Source organism: Dromaius novaehollandiae, chromosome 8 (genome assembly GCF_036370855.1).
Source record: "Dromaius novaehollandiae isolate bDroNov1 chromosome 8, bDroNov1.hap1, whole genome shotgun sequence".
NCBI classification, from domain to species: Eukaryota; Metazoa; Chordata; class Aves; order Casuariiformes; family Dromaiidae; genus Dromaius; species Dromaius novaehollandiae.
The window spans coordinates 40622973-40640287 of NC_088105.1; the positions used below are offsets into that span (position 1 = coordinate 40622973).

The window sequence follows — 17315 nt, forward strand, 5'->3', positions numbered from 1 at the left end:
TCTTCCAGCTCTAGAGCCTTTTCAGTGGCCACACAGCATATAGCGTGCAGGGGAAGATGTTAAACCAAGAATTCCGTATTCTCTTTCTTCTTAGTGTTGAACACATCCCTCTTTTTCGACAGGGTGAAACAGATTGCTTTGCTGGCTGTTCAGCCTGTGAGCACTTCACTTATCTCCCTTTCTGCCTGGAGTAGCATCTTTAAGGTTTTAGTATGCCCTTGATCCTAGATTCTGGTCTGCGAAAAGGGCAGTTCTCCACTGGCAAGAGCGAGGCAAGGAGTCATATATTCTGCATTCACTTCAGGTTTCCGGTGTGGACTGAGCTGTGTAGAGCATGTCAGGGTGCAAACCAGCTGCAAGAACGGCTGAGAAGAGAGTTGAGTGTTGAACATGATATGCACCTTCAGTGCCCGCGCTCGCAGTTAGCCTGCCCGCCTGACTGCACTAGCGGGAAGTTAGTCGGTGGACGTACAGTGGTAGTCCCTGTCTGATACTACACAACAAATCCCAGAGATCTTTTTATGAAAATAAAGATACAAGAATCCTTCATAATGGAAAAAAAATGTTAGGCAAGCCAGGTATATAGGGACACTGCTAGCTCACTTTATAAATAGTAGTTCAGTACAAGTGCAAACCTGTCTAAAAAGAAACTGCTGCAGAGATAATTTGTGCTATCTCTAAGTTATCACTGAAGTTATTTTCTCAACTAAAAATATACTGCTAAGTGTTTTGACTGCCTATTTTTAGACATCATCTGTTGCTATCAGTTTTCGAAGCTCTCGGATCTTTGGCTCAGTCGGAAAAATTCTCAATTTTTGTTTTCTAGAAAGCCTAGATAGAATAATTATGATTTCTGTGGTGGTAGAGTTGGTATAGAGTAACTTTAAGAAGAAACATAATTTTGGATTAATCATAGGTCTTGAATTAAAAAATTGTTACTTAATAAATGTCTGTCTTTTGTACACAATTTATATTCTGTTATTGCAATGTGGTCTTTTTCTTAGTTTACATTTGTTTGATTCCTTTGGTTTAAGTCACGTGCTCGAAATGATGGCATTTCCTTTTTGTATGTGTTGCAAGGTGAGCCCATTAATTTTATTGAAAATGATGCTGAAGTTTGGTGCTGGAAGATTTGCTTGGAGATACTAGTAGTTCAAAACAGATGTGGCTGTAGGCACGCAAAAAGGGTTTTAATGCTACAATTATAGCTATATACTTCTAGATAAAATGAAATGAGACAGCTTGAAATTGTATCTAGAATGGAAAGAAATGAGTCACTGTTAATTAGCAGAAGACAATGAAGCTTCTGAAATATTATGTTCAAACTTCATCTTCCTAAGAATATAAAATAAAGGGAGATTATGGAGATACAGTTGATATAAAAGCTGAATCAGACAAGAATTTGACACAACTTTCTTTTATCTCTGAATTTCTGACTAACGATAACTTCATCTGAAAGGAAAGATCAAAACCAGTCTGTTTTGAAACCTGGAGAGCTAGCTTCTGGTTCTCAGCTGATCCACGGCATTAAATGTGTTTCTGCATTCAGTGTCACACGTGGTGGTTCCGGTGCTGGTCTGTTTTGTGCTGCTGTGCGAGCGAACAGGTGGTTTGAAGCTTTGTGTAAAGGTATGTTTACCCCTACCCCTCGTGACAGGGCAGGGGATACCGTCAGGTGCATCAAGATGGTCTGTTTTTCCCAGTTTTCTCCCGCTGTTCCATGTGTGGGTGTTTGCTGGCGACTGGCAGAGTCGCGCCCCTCCAGCGCGGTAGCCAGCACTGTGTGGCACGCACCAAGTGCTACTGTAGGTGTGGGCCTGACCTGCCACTGAAGGCCAGGCTGGTTCCATTTAGGCACAGGCTGTGGGTGACCTCTGGAGAACAGTGAGAGAGCTTGACCCCTAGTGCCAGCTGCCTGCCATCAGGCTGGTGACAAATTTGGCCATGCCACCAGGGCTGGCATGCCACTGTATGACCCCTCATGTCTTACACTGGTGTCAAGTGGGTATAAAGCAGAGAAGCAAGCCATGGGCTCCTTTCAGAAAAAGGAGCCTAGCATTATATTTGACAAGGAATTAGGGAATAGATAGGATGAGTGTATCTGGTTTGCTTGAGGAGCAACGCAGATATGCTAAACGTGTGTCTGCAGCTGATGACCTGGAGTCACGCAGCGTGTCCTGTGCAGGTTGCTCTCCAGCTTGCACTCCCCAGTGCAGCATAGCTGTGGTCTCCAGGGCTGGGATGCTGGACAGGGACCTCTGCTTTCTAGCATTGTGCAGTGTCTGCTTGACAGACCACTGCTTCGGTAGCTCCCCTCCTGGATGTCGTACGTCTGGGAAGCTAAACTGCTTAGAGTGTGATTCCACATACCACACACTCCTTTCCCAGCCAAAACTCAACAAAGTCCATTTATAACTTGTGTTTCTAAATACTCGTAACCAAGCTACTAAATCAGTTTAGTAACAACACTCAATTATCTCTGATCTGGGCTGTTCTCTTGATTGGCAAATCTCCCTTGAGATATGAGTGCTACTGTTGTCAGGACATAATAAACCTATTCATTCTGTCAGTGTTAAATCCTTCATCCTTGAATGCAGTTGTCTTAAGTGGTTGTGGTTACTGCCAGACCAAGATGCTAGGCAAACCAGTAGACTCTGCCCTTGGTTGCTGGAAGTTGCAGCTGTGTTGCGTGCTCTCCAGGCTGCATCTCTCTGAGGAGCCAGCTGCTGCTGGACAGCCTCCTGTGATACCATTTCTGTTCATGACCAGTGGTTTTTAGCATCTTCCCCAGCTATGGAGGTTTGCTGTATCGTTTTGGGAAGTAAAGGGAGCACTGAGCCGCAATCCAATTTCCCAGTTCCTTTGATCTCAGCATCTATTATCAGGGGTGTGTGTTTCTTGATTTTCCGTGGCACAAAATATTTCTCTGTCATGGTGGTACCACCCTGTAATTTAACAGTGGTAACTGTAGAATGATTATTTGGTCTTCCTTTCAGGCAGTTTGCTTTTTCAGTGTACTCTTTTCATTAAGCTGCATGGAGATAATGGATGCCAGTTGCTACATACTGAACATACAAACAGCTTATATTGCACCCTTTACTCCTCATTATCTGAAATAACTGTGTGTGGTATATCATGTCTAACAAAAGTAAATTTGATACCTATAATATTCTGTATACTTAGTATGTTGGCAAATAAAGTCTTCTCTGAGAAGTGAAAATGACTCTCCATAATAGACAGATGTCAAATACATGTATATATCTCTTTTCTGGCAGCATTGTCTGATTTATGCCTATTTTGTTCCAGGCTTTGTCCTGTCAACATAGATTCCCTTGCCTGATGTGTTCTATATGTGGACATTGGAAACGTGTCCCTGGATGATGCCTTTTGGTAGTTTTGTGTTTGTCATAATCTCTCCAGATGGGAATCAACATAGTTAACTCCTTCACCTACTGCTTAGTTTTGATAAATTACTTGGTGGCATCCACTTGCTGGTGGTGGGTGTCAAATGCCTTTAGACCTTTCCGTATGTATTTTCAGTAACTAAATGGTGACCTTCTGGATTCTTTTTAAACTTATTTTTCTGCATCAATTCCTTCATGGGTTCTTTGAACAGAATCCCATCCAATACTGAGAGCTTCATCTGAATGAGTAAGAGTAGCCTCTGCTATTAGCCTTGACCACTTCCTGCAGATTCGCACCCTCGATCTTTGCTCTGAGAGATGCATTACCTATTTGCCTGCAACTGGACGCTGTACACTTGCAGCTTAAGAAAACAACGCCTGCGTGCTCTGAGAAGCATGTTGCCTGTTCTCTGTAACGGGAAAATGCTTTGTTTGTTTCACTGTCTCTGCATTAGGGAAAATATGAGACTTTTTATGTACTTGGACAGGCCAAAGCCTGTCTTATACACTTCTCCTCTCTTTTACGTGGTTTTTATTAGCACTGGCAACACACTGCTCTATAGGTTTGGCTGTGAGTTTATTACTCTAATTGGACTGTAGTGGACAAAGCAGTATGCAAATACTGACTGTTGTGCACAACACATTTTGTATTGTTTCCAAGCACCAGAACTCAAGGCACATGGAAAATCTGGAGGTTGCCAACATGTCATTGAACAGCATATAGTGTGTGTGTATGTGTGTGTATATGTGTATATATATATATATATAATATATGTATATATGTATATATACACATTGTGAACTTTATCTTTTTGCATTTTTTAGTGAAAAATAGTTACAAATAAATGGACACTATGAACCTGATATCACTTGAGAGAGCTGGTAGGATGTAGATGATCTGAAACACAAAGCAAATAAAATTACCTGCATGCAAATTAGAATGATGTTTTGTCAGTCAGCTACTGCAGAACTAAGAATGTGGAAGAGTAAAAGTAAAGTACAAACAGTAGTAAGCGGATCCAGACTGGTGGTGAAGTTTTCAGCTCATGTTCAGTTATCACAGATGAGACTAATAACAAAGAAATATGTTTGCTCATGGAAATGATTTAAAACCTTTCTTTGAAAGAAGGAGGAGAAGGGGTTGTTCAAGGCTATGAATTTATTTTTGTGCTTGATGCACTGCCTGTGTGAGTGGAGATGTAGTGCAGGCGCCGGCACCTGCCATACATTTTATATGTCCATTGCAGTAGCTTGGAATTCTGTGTTTAGTTCTTCCTGTCCTGCAGAATTCCAGGTAAAATGGTTGTGCTTGAATTCTCACAACTTACTTGTTAGTACTGACTTAAAAAAGGAGAATCTCCAGTAAGATCTTTTGGACTGACCTCTTTTTAACTTGTAATTCAGGGTTGCTATGTAAAACAAAACAATTTTTTTGGTGGAATGTATGGCCGAGGGCACAAATGACCTGATGAAGTGGATGCTTTAATTGGTTGCATGTGATTATCTTTTATCAGTGAGAACCTTGCTATGTCAGTGAGAATATTTATTTTTTTCATATTTATGTCATTTTTATTCTATTTACATGAAAATTACAGATACTACCATTTGTTTTCATTTCGTATTTAAGCACTAACAAGGTTATCTGTGACTGGGTTCAAGTGAGTGACATGGGCCAGCAGTGATGGTGCTTGTAGTTGCCCCTGGCCACCGGTGCAGCAGCAGCTCTGGACAGCAGTGAGCAGGAGCCTGGTGCTGGCTGTGAGTGTTGGTGACTCATGCAAGATGAGGTGCTTAGTCACAGGCGAGTGCATGGAAGAGACAGGTGCAGCTAATGCTAATTGCAATCAGATGACACACTGCAGAAGGAATAAAACCACAGTGTGGTGAGAGGTAAACTGGCCAGGCAGACGGCTTTTTAGAGGTTCCTCAGTATGATGTCTCTGAAGTAGCATAAAGCCTTCCCTTATCATATATGTGTAAAATTGCAAGACTTTCTTACATTAGAGTTTCTTGTCTCTGGAGTCACCACAGATGTTTTCATTTATGAAGAATAGGTTTACTCATTGAATTCACTTGTAAAATACTAGTCTGTAGCTCTGTAATCAGGAAATAATCTTTTAAGTAATACAAATTGCTCTGATATCTGTGATTACTCACTATGGATAATACAGAAGGCTGTTAAAAATTCTCTGATAAATATTCTAAATCAAGCAACATTAAAGTTGCTAAGGAAATTACCATTATGAATACTGTATCTTACTGCATGCACCAGGAGTTTATAAAACATAGTTTTATCTCCTCAAATGTAGTTACCAGGAGATAACAACATAGATACCTTGAAGAAAAAATGGCACTATGGTACCATAAGAAATTACTTTACTTTTATTGTTTAAATACTAAAAAGTGCAAGAAGCTCAGATAAATGGTGTCTCTGTCTTTTTATGGCGTGATTCACCGTGGGAAAAAAAAATGTACCAAATCCATTTTAGGACTAAACAGCAGGAAGAAAGGCTTCAGGCTTACTGTTACTACTCTGACTTCCTCATGTTCTGAATGCACATAATTCTTTTGTGAGTAAGGACACCTGCAGCTAGTGCTCTACTCAAATGGTGTAGGGACCTGGTTGACCTAGGTGACTAGTTCAGTGTGAACAGATGAGCACTGAAGCCATTCATAACTCTCAAGGTATCTTTTGTAATGATGGAGTTCATTTGTCTGTGACTAATCAAAACAAAGTATTCTGGATCTTCTTGATCTTGTTAGAGGTACTGGATGTTTTAAAGACCTAAAAATTTATGAAATCATATATACAGGCCTCCAGTTGTGGGGTGCCAAAACCAAAAATTAATATTCAAGGTATACAAGACAGTGAATCAGGAATAGTCTGTTCTAAAGCAACTAGATATAATTAAATGGAAAAAGCTCAAAAGATTGCCATCTGGATAGGGGAAGTCCTGTTCAACCTTTGGTAAGCTCATAGATGTGGGTAATTGCTCTGTGCTCGTGTCCAGACTCTTTAAAATAAAGGAGGACGGATCTTTTTTTCCACAGTTGGCTCAGCTCTTATGCTGCAAACCAAAGTGTTGCTAGGTGCTGTGGTTCTGTCTTGTGTGGCCATTTAGAGCACTCCAAAATGTCACTTCAAAGCCTATGCAGTAAGTACTAGTGTCTGTCCTTCAGACAATTTCAGAGGCCCTTAAATCTGTGGGAGTAGAGAGAGAGAGAGACTACATAATTTTAAACTATTAAATTAAATATAGAGCCTTATCTTCTAATGATAATATAAATTGCAGTGAATTGTAATTACTATTTTTTTCTCTTAAATGTGGGAAATCTGTCTTGCAAACCAGTAATTAGCGATATATTTATGCCTCTCATTCAACATATCAATTCTAGAAACTTTCAGGAAAGTATAAGAAAAATCCTCAAACATGTCATTTAACATTTTCCTTCATGGAGCTATTCAGAGGCCATCTTTTAGAAACTGTAGCTTGTGAAGCAGCAGCTGTTGCAATTGAGCAAAGGGAAGGAGAGCATGCAAGGTTTACAAAGACAGACAAAGACTGAAAAAACTTCCCATTTCTGAGCCCAAAATCTGGTTTCCAGCATTGGGCTTTGCTCAGCCTTCTATAAATGAAGAATGTGTTATTAAGGAGGAAAGGGTTGAGGGAGTTTGCTGCATCAGCATCTCTTCACAGCTTCCAAATAATACTTTTTTTGGTTACATTTATATCATTGTTAAGGACTAGATTTATACTGCATGTTTTGGAAATTTGATTACTGTGCTATGTTGTGGCTTTCCTTTACCACATTGTAGGAAGATGCAGCTAATCAAATGCATCTTGAGTTAGAATGGTGAATTCTTATCAGTCAGGCCTAATTACTATTTTAAAGTATCAGTTTGGTACGTTGGTTTAAAAATACATCAGTCATAAATACATGTTTAAGTAGAGGCTGTTGTCAAATTTGCTGCTTTTCCAAAGGAAGCTGATAGGAAAATTGGGAGTAGAATGAGTAGAATTAATTAATACCACTTCTTACAATGTAATCAATAGCACTTACTTCTGGAAGAGATGTAGTGTGCATCTTGGTCATGCTAGAAAGGAAACAAGGAAAGCATGAAGTACATGTTTCTTCTTTTCCTCTCATGTCAGTCTCTTCAGCTTATACTCCTTACTTTTCTTTTTCTCCACTTCTGTTGTAGTGTTTAGAGTATTAACTCCATCACTAGAAAGACCTAAATTTTCCAAAGATGTCCACACACACATGCTTATGTCTAATACTGGCTGTACAGCTTTTTTATTCTTGGCATCTTTTTCAGGTTTTAGCAATGCTGCATACAACTCTATTTCACATCGCTGTTGCCTACCTGCGTTTTTCTTACAAGCTATTGTTCTGGCTTCAGGCCTTGGCCATCTTTCCCTATCCTTACATTTTTCATCCACGTAACTTTTATTTTCATGTTGAAGCACCACTCTTAGGCACCTCTTTTCCAAATCACTTGCCTTTCCATAACTTCCAGTTCATTGATTTTTTTTTGTTTTGTTTTGTTCTAAGTTTCCTCCTTCTAGAAATTTTCCCTGTTTTGGGTGATTCACTTACCTCCACCCTTGCATCTTTGCCTCTGTCCCCCTTTGCCTGTGTGCTTCTTATTTACTCCCAGGGCCAGATCATCCCAGCAATTGCATCCTCTGCCTCGGATCTTGAACTGAAGAACATATCCATGTCAATCCTGTGCCATTTCCGTGTCATTTCTGTGCCATTATTCTCTCCTCTACTGCAGTCTTTAACTGAGGCTTTTTTCTAGTACCAGTGGCTATTTCCATATCCTTGACACTCTCCTACATTCTTACTGCCTCTGCTTCTCTCTAGTCACATATCTTAGTTCTCCCTTGAACAGAACCAAGAGACCTTTTCTAGCTCTTCCTTTCCCTTATCTTGTTTTTCTTTTCCCCTTTGCTAACTGTTTTTATCTAAATGCGCTTCTACAAAGCGTGCCTTACAGAAAAAGTATCTAATTGCTCTGCCACAGACAGAAAGTGCTGTGAAGAGTCAACTAACCACTCTTCCTTTCCTACTGAAGCATGCGGGACAGTCCTCAGTTGTCATCTTCCCTCACATTTTGTTTTATCCTGGCAACTATGACTTAAAAACAGGTAAATAATAGAGCTACTAGAGCTACTATAAGCAAAAAGTGAGAATTCTTGTTGCTTAGCAATTGTGCATGCTCTCAACATAATGAAGATCAGCCTTTGATGAGGAGTTGTATGCTTGAAGAAGTTGTCTTTGTTTTCCACCTGTATCAGTTATTTCAGTTACTCTAATAGAATAAATCCTTTTGCTATCCTGGGCTCTTTGGTAAGTTAGGAAGCTTGTATGAAACTCACCCAGATAAACTTAAACCTCTGAAAATTTTCCTTAATTTTCTTTGTTCTTCTAAGCTGTTTCTTTTTTGCTCCCAGCTCTACCAGTTTGTTTGTTTGCTTGTTTTTTTAATATCTCGTCTCAGAAGAGAGTGAGGTGCCTGTTGACCACTTTTGTCTGCATGTTAGGAATACCTGCAGTAAACTGACCCTCAAACCTGGTCACCTCCCCAGCTACCCGGAGCGTTGTCTGCCATAGTTTGCTGTTGTTGGCTATCACCTCAGCATGTGTAGCAGAAGGCATTTTCAGAATTTTTGCCAGGTTTATTCTGATACCATGCTTTCATGGCAGTTAGTGCAAGCCTCTTTGGACACTCTTGTTCTCCCCTCTTTACTTACCCCAGAGTAAAGCAACTCATCCATCAAAGACAACTGGCCTGTGTGTTTTCATTATGTAGTTCTGACCAATTTGCAATATCTCTAGGATTTTGGGAAAAGGGTCAAGAGGAGACCACTTCTGTCATAGCGAAGCATTTCAGTTTGTGTTAGGTCAGCGTACTATATATGATTTAAGTCTCTTGACTTCGCTATCGCGCTTCTTCAGCCAGAAATGACAACTGTATCTGCAGCACGTGTTTGTCAACCAAATTCCAATACTAGATATGGGTAGCAACAAAATAGACATTTGCTGCAGGATCCGCTATGTGCTGAATGTCATAAATTGATAGCGTAAAGGCTGGTATCCTTAACAGAAAGTGAGCCTTACCCAGGTAATCATTAGATCCTGTTGCCACCAAGATCTGGGAGATGTTTAACAGAAGAAATATCTTCTGCTAACGGTCAGCCTTCAAACTATTTTACAGTTGTGATCAAGCAACTAGTGCTGTAGACCTCAGCTTTGAGAAACACTGGGCTTCTAGCTCCCCAAAGCTGTGGGGCTTCCATGCTTTGTACTCCCACAAGGGAGTGTGAGGGCTTGCTTCTCCTCACACTCTCCCTTTCCCATCTTGTTAGCTTAGGCTTTCTTGTTTCTTCACTCAGTCAACAGTCCTTGCGCATCTTATCGTAGTATGTTCTGCCGGCCCCGTGGGGTTGTCTTTGCACCTCCTTACTAGTTTATGGCGCCTAAATGATGCGAAGTGCTCCCTAAGTGGACACTGCTTCTGAAATAGCTCAGAGCTCAGGTATGGAAGGTACATACTCGGTATGAGAGGCATGCTGTAATGTACCATGTTTTTATTGCGCACAGTTTCAGAAAGCTGGCTTTCCCTTTTTTTCCCCTTGCCATTTTAATAGCTTTATGAAAAGGTGTGAAATACTGTTTTTCTAGTATCAGATGCATTCTCACAAAAACCCTTCGATAGCTCCATTTGCTTCTGGTGTGTTAGGAAGTTCCTCTTTTGTTCTGCTTGGAATTGCAGATTCTAAGCATTTGTGTGCATTTTATTAATCATTCAGCATATCTTTCAGGCTTCCTTTTGTCTTTCACTGGCTGTCAGTATAATCAAGAGGAAGAATAACAGATCCCGCAATCTAACACGTCATAATTCCTAAAGCATTAAATGTTCCTGTTCTACTGCTGTGTGAACCTCAAGTATCAGATAACATTGTAATTTCCAGTCTCCTCTAGGTTAGGCTCTGGCAGCCTTTCTACCTTTTTTTCTTTTATAGTTGAGAAGGGTGACTAGCCTAGCAGCAGGTTAGGCAAGAGATCTGGTAACTCCTCTGTAGTCTTTCTGCTGAGTGAAAAGAACATTGGAATAGATGGGGAGTGATTTGTTGTATAATTTAAGCCTGAACTGTGCAATTGACCTCTTAAACATGGATCAGAACACTTCCACCTTATTCTGGCTGGATATGCTCTTTTGCCTTCTTTTGACCAGTTAAAAGGATGCACTGCCATTCTTTCTTGGTAGTATTATATTCTAAATATCGGCATCTCATCTTTTCTCTAACTGCCTTGCCTGAGTCCTGTAGCCTTGCAAGTGTAGGAGTTAGCTTCATGTTTCGTGGTGCTCTATGCTCAAAACAACTCCCCTTTAAAAAATATTTATTGCTAAAATTAATTGATTTCTATTTTCCTTTCAGGGAAGTGTCAGTTCCCTGCCCATTAGCGTTTCCCTCTGTTCGGGCACCCGCTGTTAGGCTCCGTAGTGCTGTTGTTGGGTTTTGGTTATGCAGTGCCTGGCAGCGATTTGCCCTGTGACCAGGCACAGGCTCCCGGAATAGCAAAGCACGCTGCTTCGGCAGTGTTCTGCTTCAGCGCAGGAATGTTCATTCTTGCACGCTTTATTCTTGTGGAATATTATTTGTTGCTTCCACTATTTATTTTTTCTAATAGACCTTTTCTTCCTGGCCCACCCTGACTGCTGTGCACATCCCTTTCGGTGCCAGCACGGCTCCTATTCAGAGCTGTGATCCTGAGGGTCACTCAGGATGTGCCTGGGGCGTGCTCGGCAATACCCAGGAACAACGTAACGGTGTTCAAACGCTCTTTAAAATTTCATGAGACTCTGACACATGCATAACACAAGACGGAGCTGAACAGAGTCCAGTTGTCAAAATAATATTGAGCCAATAAGCATGTCATGGGTGGAGCTACTGCAGTATGGGTAAAACAAATAATTCTGAATGAAGACCTTTTTATTAAACGTACTGGGCCTGAATGAATCAGGTTACTTGTTTTGTAATATGTTTGGGAATGCCTTGATTTTATCAGTATATACAAAAAAAAATCCAATATTTTTCTGTTGTTTAAGTATTTGCAGGCAAAATGTTATGTGAAAGGGATTGATCAGGAGACAGTTCTTATGAATTTTTCATGAGCTGGTGTGCTCAGCTGAATGAATTCGGCGAGTGTCAGCGTGCAGCTTGCAGACAAGCCACATCCACAAGGAGGCTGCTGACACAGAAAGCACTTTGGCGCATTTTCAGAGGGAGAGCTGGGCTGGTGAAGCCCTTTCTGACAGCACCGGCTTATCGGTCTTCAGTTTATGCCGCTGCTGCTTTAGGCAGCCTTTGCGTTTGGAACCCAGCCTCGTGAATGAGTGGGATAAGCTTTGCCGGTTTATCAGCATTTTTGATCTGCGGCAATGTCTGTGTGATGTGTTTTTGTTATGTTTTCTGAATGGTGAAAGCCAACATACCATCTAAGCTATGACAGCAAAAGATTCTTCTAGGGAACTTGCTACTCCAGAGTCAGATATTTACATAAGGACTTTCAAAGAACAAATGCATTTAGAACTCGAGCTTCCCAAACTGCCTGGGAACAGACCTACGTCTCCAAAAATTTCTCCTCGCAGTTCACCACGGAACTCTCCATGCTTTTTCAGAAAGTTGCTCGTGAATAAAAGCATCCGTCAGCGTCGTCGCTTTACAGTGGCACATACATGGTAAGATCTGCTTGATATCAGTACGGGTTTACAAAACAGAGTGTGTGTGGCTGTGTTTTTTTTAACAGTGAAAATGAGCTGAGGTTCATTCACAATACTCATGGCAAGTCTTAAATGAATAGAGCAGAAGGCAGCCGAAGTACGTATAATGCAGTGCCGCTACAATTGTCATTCAGCTTCTGTTCTCCAGAATAAATGCAGCCCATTATTCATCTGTATTGTAGTTAATCTCTGAATAAAGAAGGCAGACAGTAACTTTCACAGATATTATATTACTTTCACAGATATTATATTATTGTGTAGGTAGACTGTGTGATTTTGTTTCAGAGCCTTCAAAATATGTTTCCCTCCACTGCCCCCCCTCCCCGCCCCAGCTCCGATTGCAGATGACAGTACAACATAGACCAGGCTATTTGGGCAGGATACTCTTGGGGTTAAACGCTGGAAAAGGCTTCAACTTCACTATGAGTGGCTTTTGACAGTTTTTGCTGGCTATAAATGTCCCCTCTTTCAGCCATTTTTACAAGGAAACTCTAGCTAAGAGTCTTTCTTTTCTTCCCTTCAAATTACTAACCCCAAATAGTCAATTTGCACGCTGTTACAGTTGATTGTGAGCTGCTTCTGACCATCAGTTATAGTGGTTAGACCATGTCATAAACAATAATCAAAAGATACAATTCAGGAAAATCTATGAGAATCCCAGTGGTTCATTTCCTAAATTGCTCCATCTATGCCGTATACAGGCCACCTTTTTAATCCCAAAAACTCTCTAAATATGTACTAGTTGACTATCAGAAATAAACCAAAAAGTTTTAATAATATGAGTATTTTTAAAACATGCTCACACATAGCCATATTAATTACCTTCCCCTTTCACAGATTGAATTAGAGAGGGAAAGAGGATAAGGGAAAAAGGATATCCCATTTATATTTGCATGGGCCAGATGTTTGGGGATATCTAAAATACCCATCATTTTCTGCTACTTTCGTAAATAGAACATTATTTTAAAATGGTTTATTGAGTCATGCTGAAAAACTTCAAAGCTGTATTTACTTCTGAAGTGAATTACTAAATCTTTGGTACTTGCTTAGAGTGGATTAGTAGCTCTTACAGTTGTTATGTGCTGTTAATCACTAAGAAAAATAAGAGGAGAAAACACAGACAACTTTGCCAGTGAAGTGAACTGAGTAAAACTGGGATAAATGATTAATTCTTTTTTAATACAATTTGAAATGCATTTGTGATGTTTCAGGGTTCCATGCAAATTGTAATTCTAGAATCATGTAGTCTTTATGTCTTTTAATGTCCACGCAGTAATAATAACTACCCAACCTGGATACATGGTGTAACAGCTTCAGTGTGCTCTTTAGCTTCATGTAGCATTTTAATTGGTTATAGTCAGTAGTTTTAGGTTTATGCACATGAATTTCCTTGAACATCTGTCATATCTCTCAGCATTAGAACAGTGGGGTGCTGTTCATCTCACCCCCACTCGCATGTTTTGAGAAATGCATACTGTGAAAAGACGGTGCTGTTGGGAATTAGTAGAGCAGAATGTGGTCAGGCTCACCACTGGGTTTCTGCATTGTTTTATCTAATATGATTGATATATATGTAATAATCTCCATTTGGATCAACTTATAAAGGAGGAGGGATTATTTTAGGTTAATTTTGAATGGAAGTTTATCATACTTCTTGAATTTTATAAGTTTTTAAAGCCAAGTGGTTATGAACTGCACATATGTGTGTTAATCTTAGGTAAGCCATAAACTATTTTAGAAATAAAGAAAACCACCCTTGCAAGGAAAGGTTTTGAAAATGTGTGTGTGTGCATGTCAAGACTGTCCAAACATACAGCAAATGAGACCTTTTCAGTTTGGTTTAGCATGTTAAGAAACACAATGGCAACTTAAACTATTTAAAGGTGACACAGCATTTCATTAGGATGTCTGTACAGCTGTGTTGCATGCGTGTTGTAAATAATGTACTTTCAGCTCTATACCTGAATTTGCATATTTGTTTTAAATGATTTGTTGTTCAGTGTAAGTGATGTTTTCATAGACTGCACAAAAATTCCATGTATATAATGTGTTGTGCTTTTGTGTTGAGCTAGGAAGTAGCATCTGGGTAGCAAAGGAATTACCTCATAGAAGTAAATGTCCAAGAAATATCAACTGTGAAGGTAATAGTAAACAAGGGAATTAATCCATACTGTTGCATACCATATAATACATAACTTTTATAGCATCATAGACAGTAAACTTCCTCAGTTTGAGGGGTAGTGGCATTGTAAATTATGATCTTTCACCAACTGTATCATTGTTGCTAATCTTGCTGCTTCATGGATCTTCAGTTCTGTTTGCTCGTCTGTGTCCTGTATTTTCAGTTTTCTCTGTTTTCCCTTGCTCTTCTCTCCTTGTGTCTTTAATTGCCTTCTCTGGGCATTTTCCTTCTTTTACAGCTACATGCAATTTCAGTTATTTCTTTCTCCTGATCATGCTGACAAAATACCTGTCACCACCAGTCTTCTCCAATATCCAGTCATCAGATCTTACTCAAAAACAAACAAAAAAATCCATGCAGATTTTTCAGAATTAAAAAAAAAAAAAAGACCATGATACAAATAGTTCTGTACTCTGAATCTTTCTTTTCTTCAGGATCTAGTTTTTATGACAGTACCTGACCACAGTCAACATTGTTGCCTTCAAGCATCTGTGAGGCTGATCCCTTCCTGCTCTGAAACCCTTAAGTAGTTTGCCATGGGTGGTGTTGCTGTGTCTAATCTTCAAATGTCTCATTCATATAAATCATCATTACAAAAACTCTTAAGCCTTCAGTCTTTTCCTGCCACCAGAATCCGTGAGTCGTCTTCCTTTGCATCTCTTGTTTTTGTCTTAGAGATTCTGAAAATCCATGTCCTGTTTCTTCCTTCCTGATACTTCCCTGTGTATCACTTGCATTCATTGGGCTTTTCTGAGGAAAACAACAGACATTAGTTGACATGAATTGTTATCTATTATTAGCTGTCTCAGTGTTGAGCGTGCAGTCCAGCCTAGCTGCAGGGTTTCCTCTGCAGTCACTGGAGAAAGAAAAGCACCTGCAGAAAACAAGTAGGTATGCTGAGTCCACAGTGCTTGCTTCTGTGTTAGCTGGTGCAGTGTCATCCAAACAGGACTTTCCGTGTCCACTGATCACAGTCTGTGCTCCTAAACTCTGGGTTTGTCACAAGGACTCTCAAAGCAGAAGCTTTAAAAAAAATGTAGCTTTTGTTTTCCACAGGTCTGCCATTTTATTCTCAGGAAGTAACACTGTTAATGTCATTGGGATTACACCCAAAGCAAGGTCCAGCTCAGCAAAGTCTGCCAAGGTTCTCTGTGTCTTCTGAGAGAAAGTCAATACTCTCTAGTGCATTCTGCTGCTTGCAATACAGTTTTATTTAAATATTTATCCCCAAGATTGTAAACAGTTTTTCAATAACATTTATACAACCTAGGTCACTTCCTCTGTTTCTTAATGTATAGTCAGTCATCAGTTATGTTGTGTGATGAGCACTAGCGTTTTAATGAAGCGATTTCTGGGATATGGTGTTTGCTGTCTCTTGATAGCTAAGTTCTTTTTGGTTTTTTTCCAAGTTATTTTATGTTTAGATTTCATAATTTTAGTGGCTTTAAGCCTGTTTTTTCTTTATGCCTGTTATCCAGTGTATAAAGAAAATACAATACAGAACAGAAATGGTATACTAGGAAATCTTGCTCTAATTTCTTCTTTTGGTTATCTTTGAAAAGGATTGAAATAGAGATGCAAATTTGCTTTTTAAAATATACTGTAAAATGTACATCATATGCTAGCCTTAATTTTTTGAAAACACGATCTGTTTTCATTACAAAATAATTTTCAGTGCTGGAATTTAGTAATTTAAATCCAGTCAGAGTGGTAGCATTTGAGCTTTCCAAGCCTTGTGAAGAACAACTGCTCTGTTTAATTACTTGAAGTTGCAAAATGTACTGTAGGCATGTGAAAGCCATCAAAAGATACCACGTTTTGTTTTGTTTTCTGGTTATTGTATGCGCTTGTAGACCAAAATAGTAAAGACTTATCTAGTGGCAACCAACATGGAAACAGTACTTCAGGAAATTCAGATTTTGGAGACTGCCTGTGCACTTGTAATTGCTGAGGACAGTGAGCATTTATAAGATCCGTGAATCTCTCTGTTCTTTTGCCCATGCTGTGGTGGGATGTACAAGCGGCATGGGAGCAGAGGGTGAGAACTGCTACTGGTGGAGCCAAGCTCCCGGTGGGAGCTCGTCCTCGATCCCCGTGCAGCACCAAGCCCTGCCATGTCCAACGGCAGTGAAATGGCTTCTCCCCTGCTCGGGGACCCCAGGTCCCCGTGTCCCGGTGCCTCCTCTGCTGAGGTCTCCGGAGCAGCCTCATCACATGCCTGCGCTAGCGAGTGGGATGGAGGCCACAGCACAGCGCGTCACAGGAGTGAGGTACAGATCGAGCTGCAAGAGAATGGAAAATGCCTCAACTGCATGAGTCCTGATCAGAGGTGAGATTTGACAGGTCTGAGTTAGGAATTGATTTTTGCTTTTGAGACAAAGCTAGTGTCTCTCGGCATAACCTGTCTCCCTGAAAGTACAGTATGATATGATCTTGGATACATGTTTTCTGCTTGGCTATATGCATAGCACAATGTATTTCCTTGATTTTTGCACTGAATACCATGCTTGTCTTTACTTCCATGAACTGACCTATTTGTGTTTTTCATTGAATGTTGACGTGATTTCAGGCTTTTCCTCTTTGTCTTGGAGAAATCAGAGGATTTCTGGAGTCACTAATTTATCTTTCTAACTGGGACTGATACTTGGACACACTATTTTGCTAAGTTACCTACTGAAACTCTTAGGAGAAACGAACTGAAGTGATAGACAAAAGTATGAAAAGAAGAAGGAAAAAAGAAAAAGTAGGGAATGTTCTATGCTTTATACATTCTCCTGTTTGTCCCCCAAAAAGTTGCTGAACGCACACAACCGAATGGAATGGAAGGTTTCAGAGGATGTGCAGGTGAGGAGGGAAGAGCTCTCTAAACAACAAAAATAAGCGTGAACAACAAAAACAAGACCAGCAGTGTAATCTTTAAATTTGTTTAAAT

At 40.1% G+C, this 17315-nt stretch overlaps 1 protein-coding gene across 2 annotated transcripts in view; it reads left to right on the forward strand.

The window, feature by feature from the left end:
- The window catches only part of PDE4B (phosphodiesterase 4B), a 182105-nt gene that overhangs the window by 13464 nt on the left and 151326 nt on the right, over window positions 1-17315 (forward strand). The window contains exon 1 of one of the 2 annotated variants that reach the window (XM_064516330.1): window positions 11909-12159. The exons of the other annotated variant lie outside the window; for it this stretch is intronic. Within the exon in view, the coding sequence (XP_064372400.1) occupies window positions 11924-12159 (236 nt within the window). The 5' untranslated portion in view covers window positions 11909-11923. Of the gene's footprint in view, window positions 1-11908; window positions 12160-17315 lie in introns of those variants that run through there. 2 annotated transcript variants of the gene reach the window in all.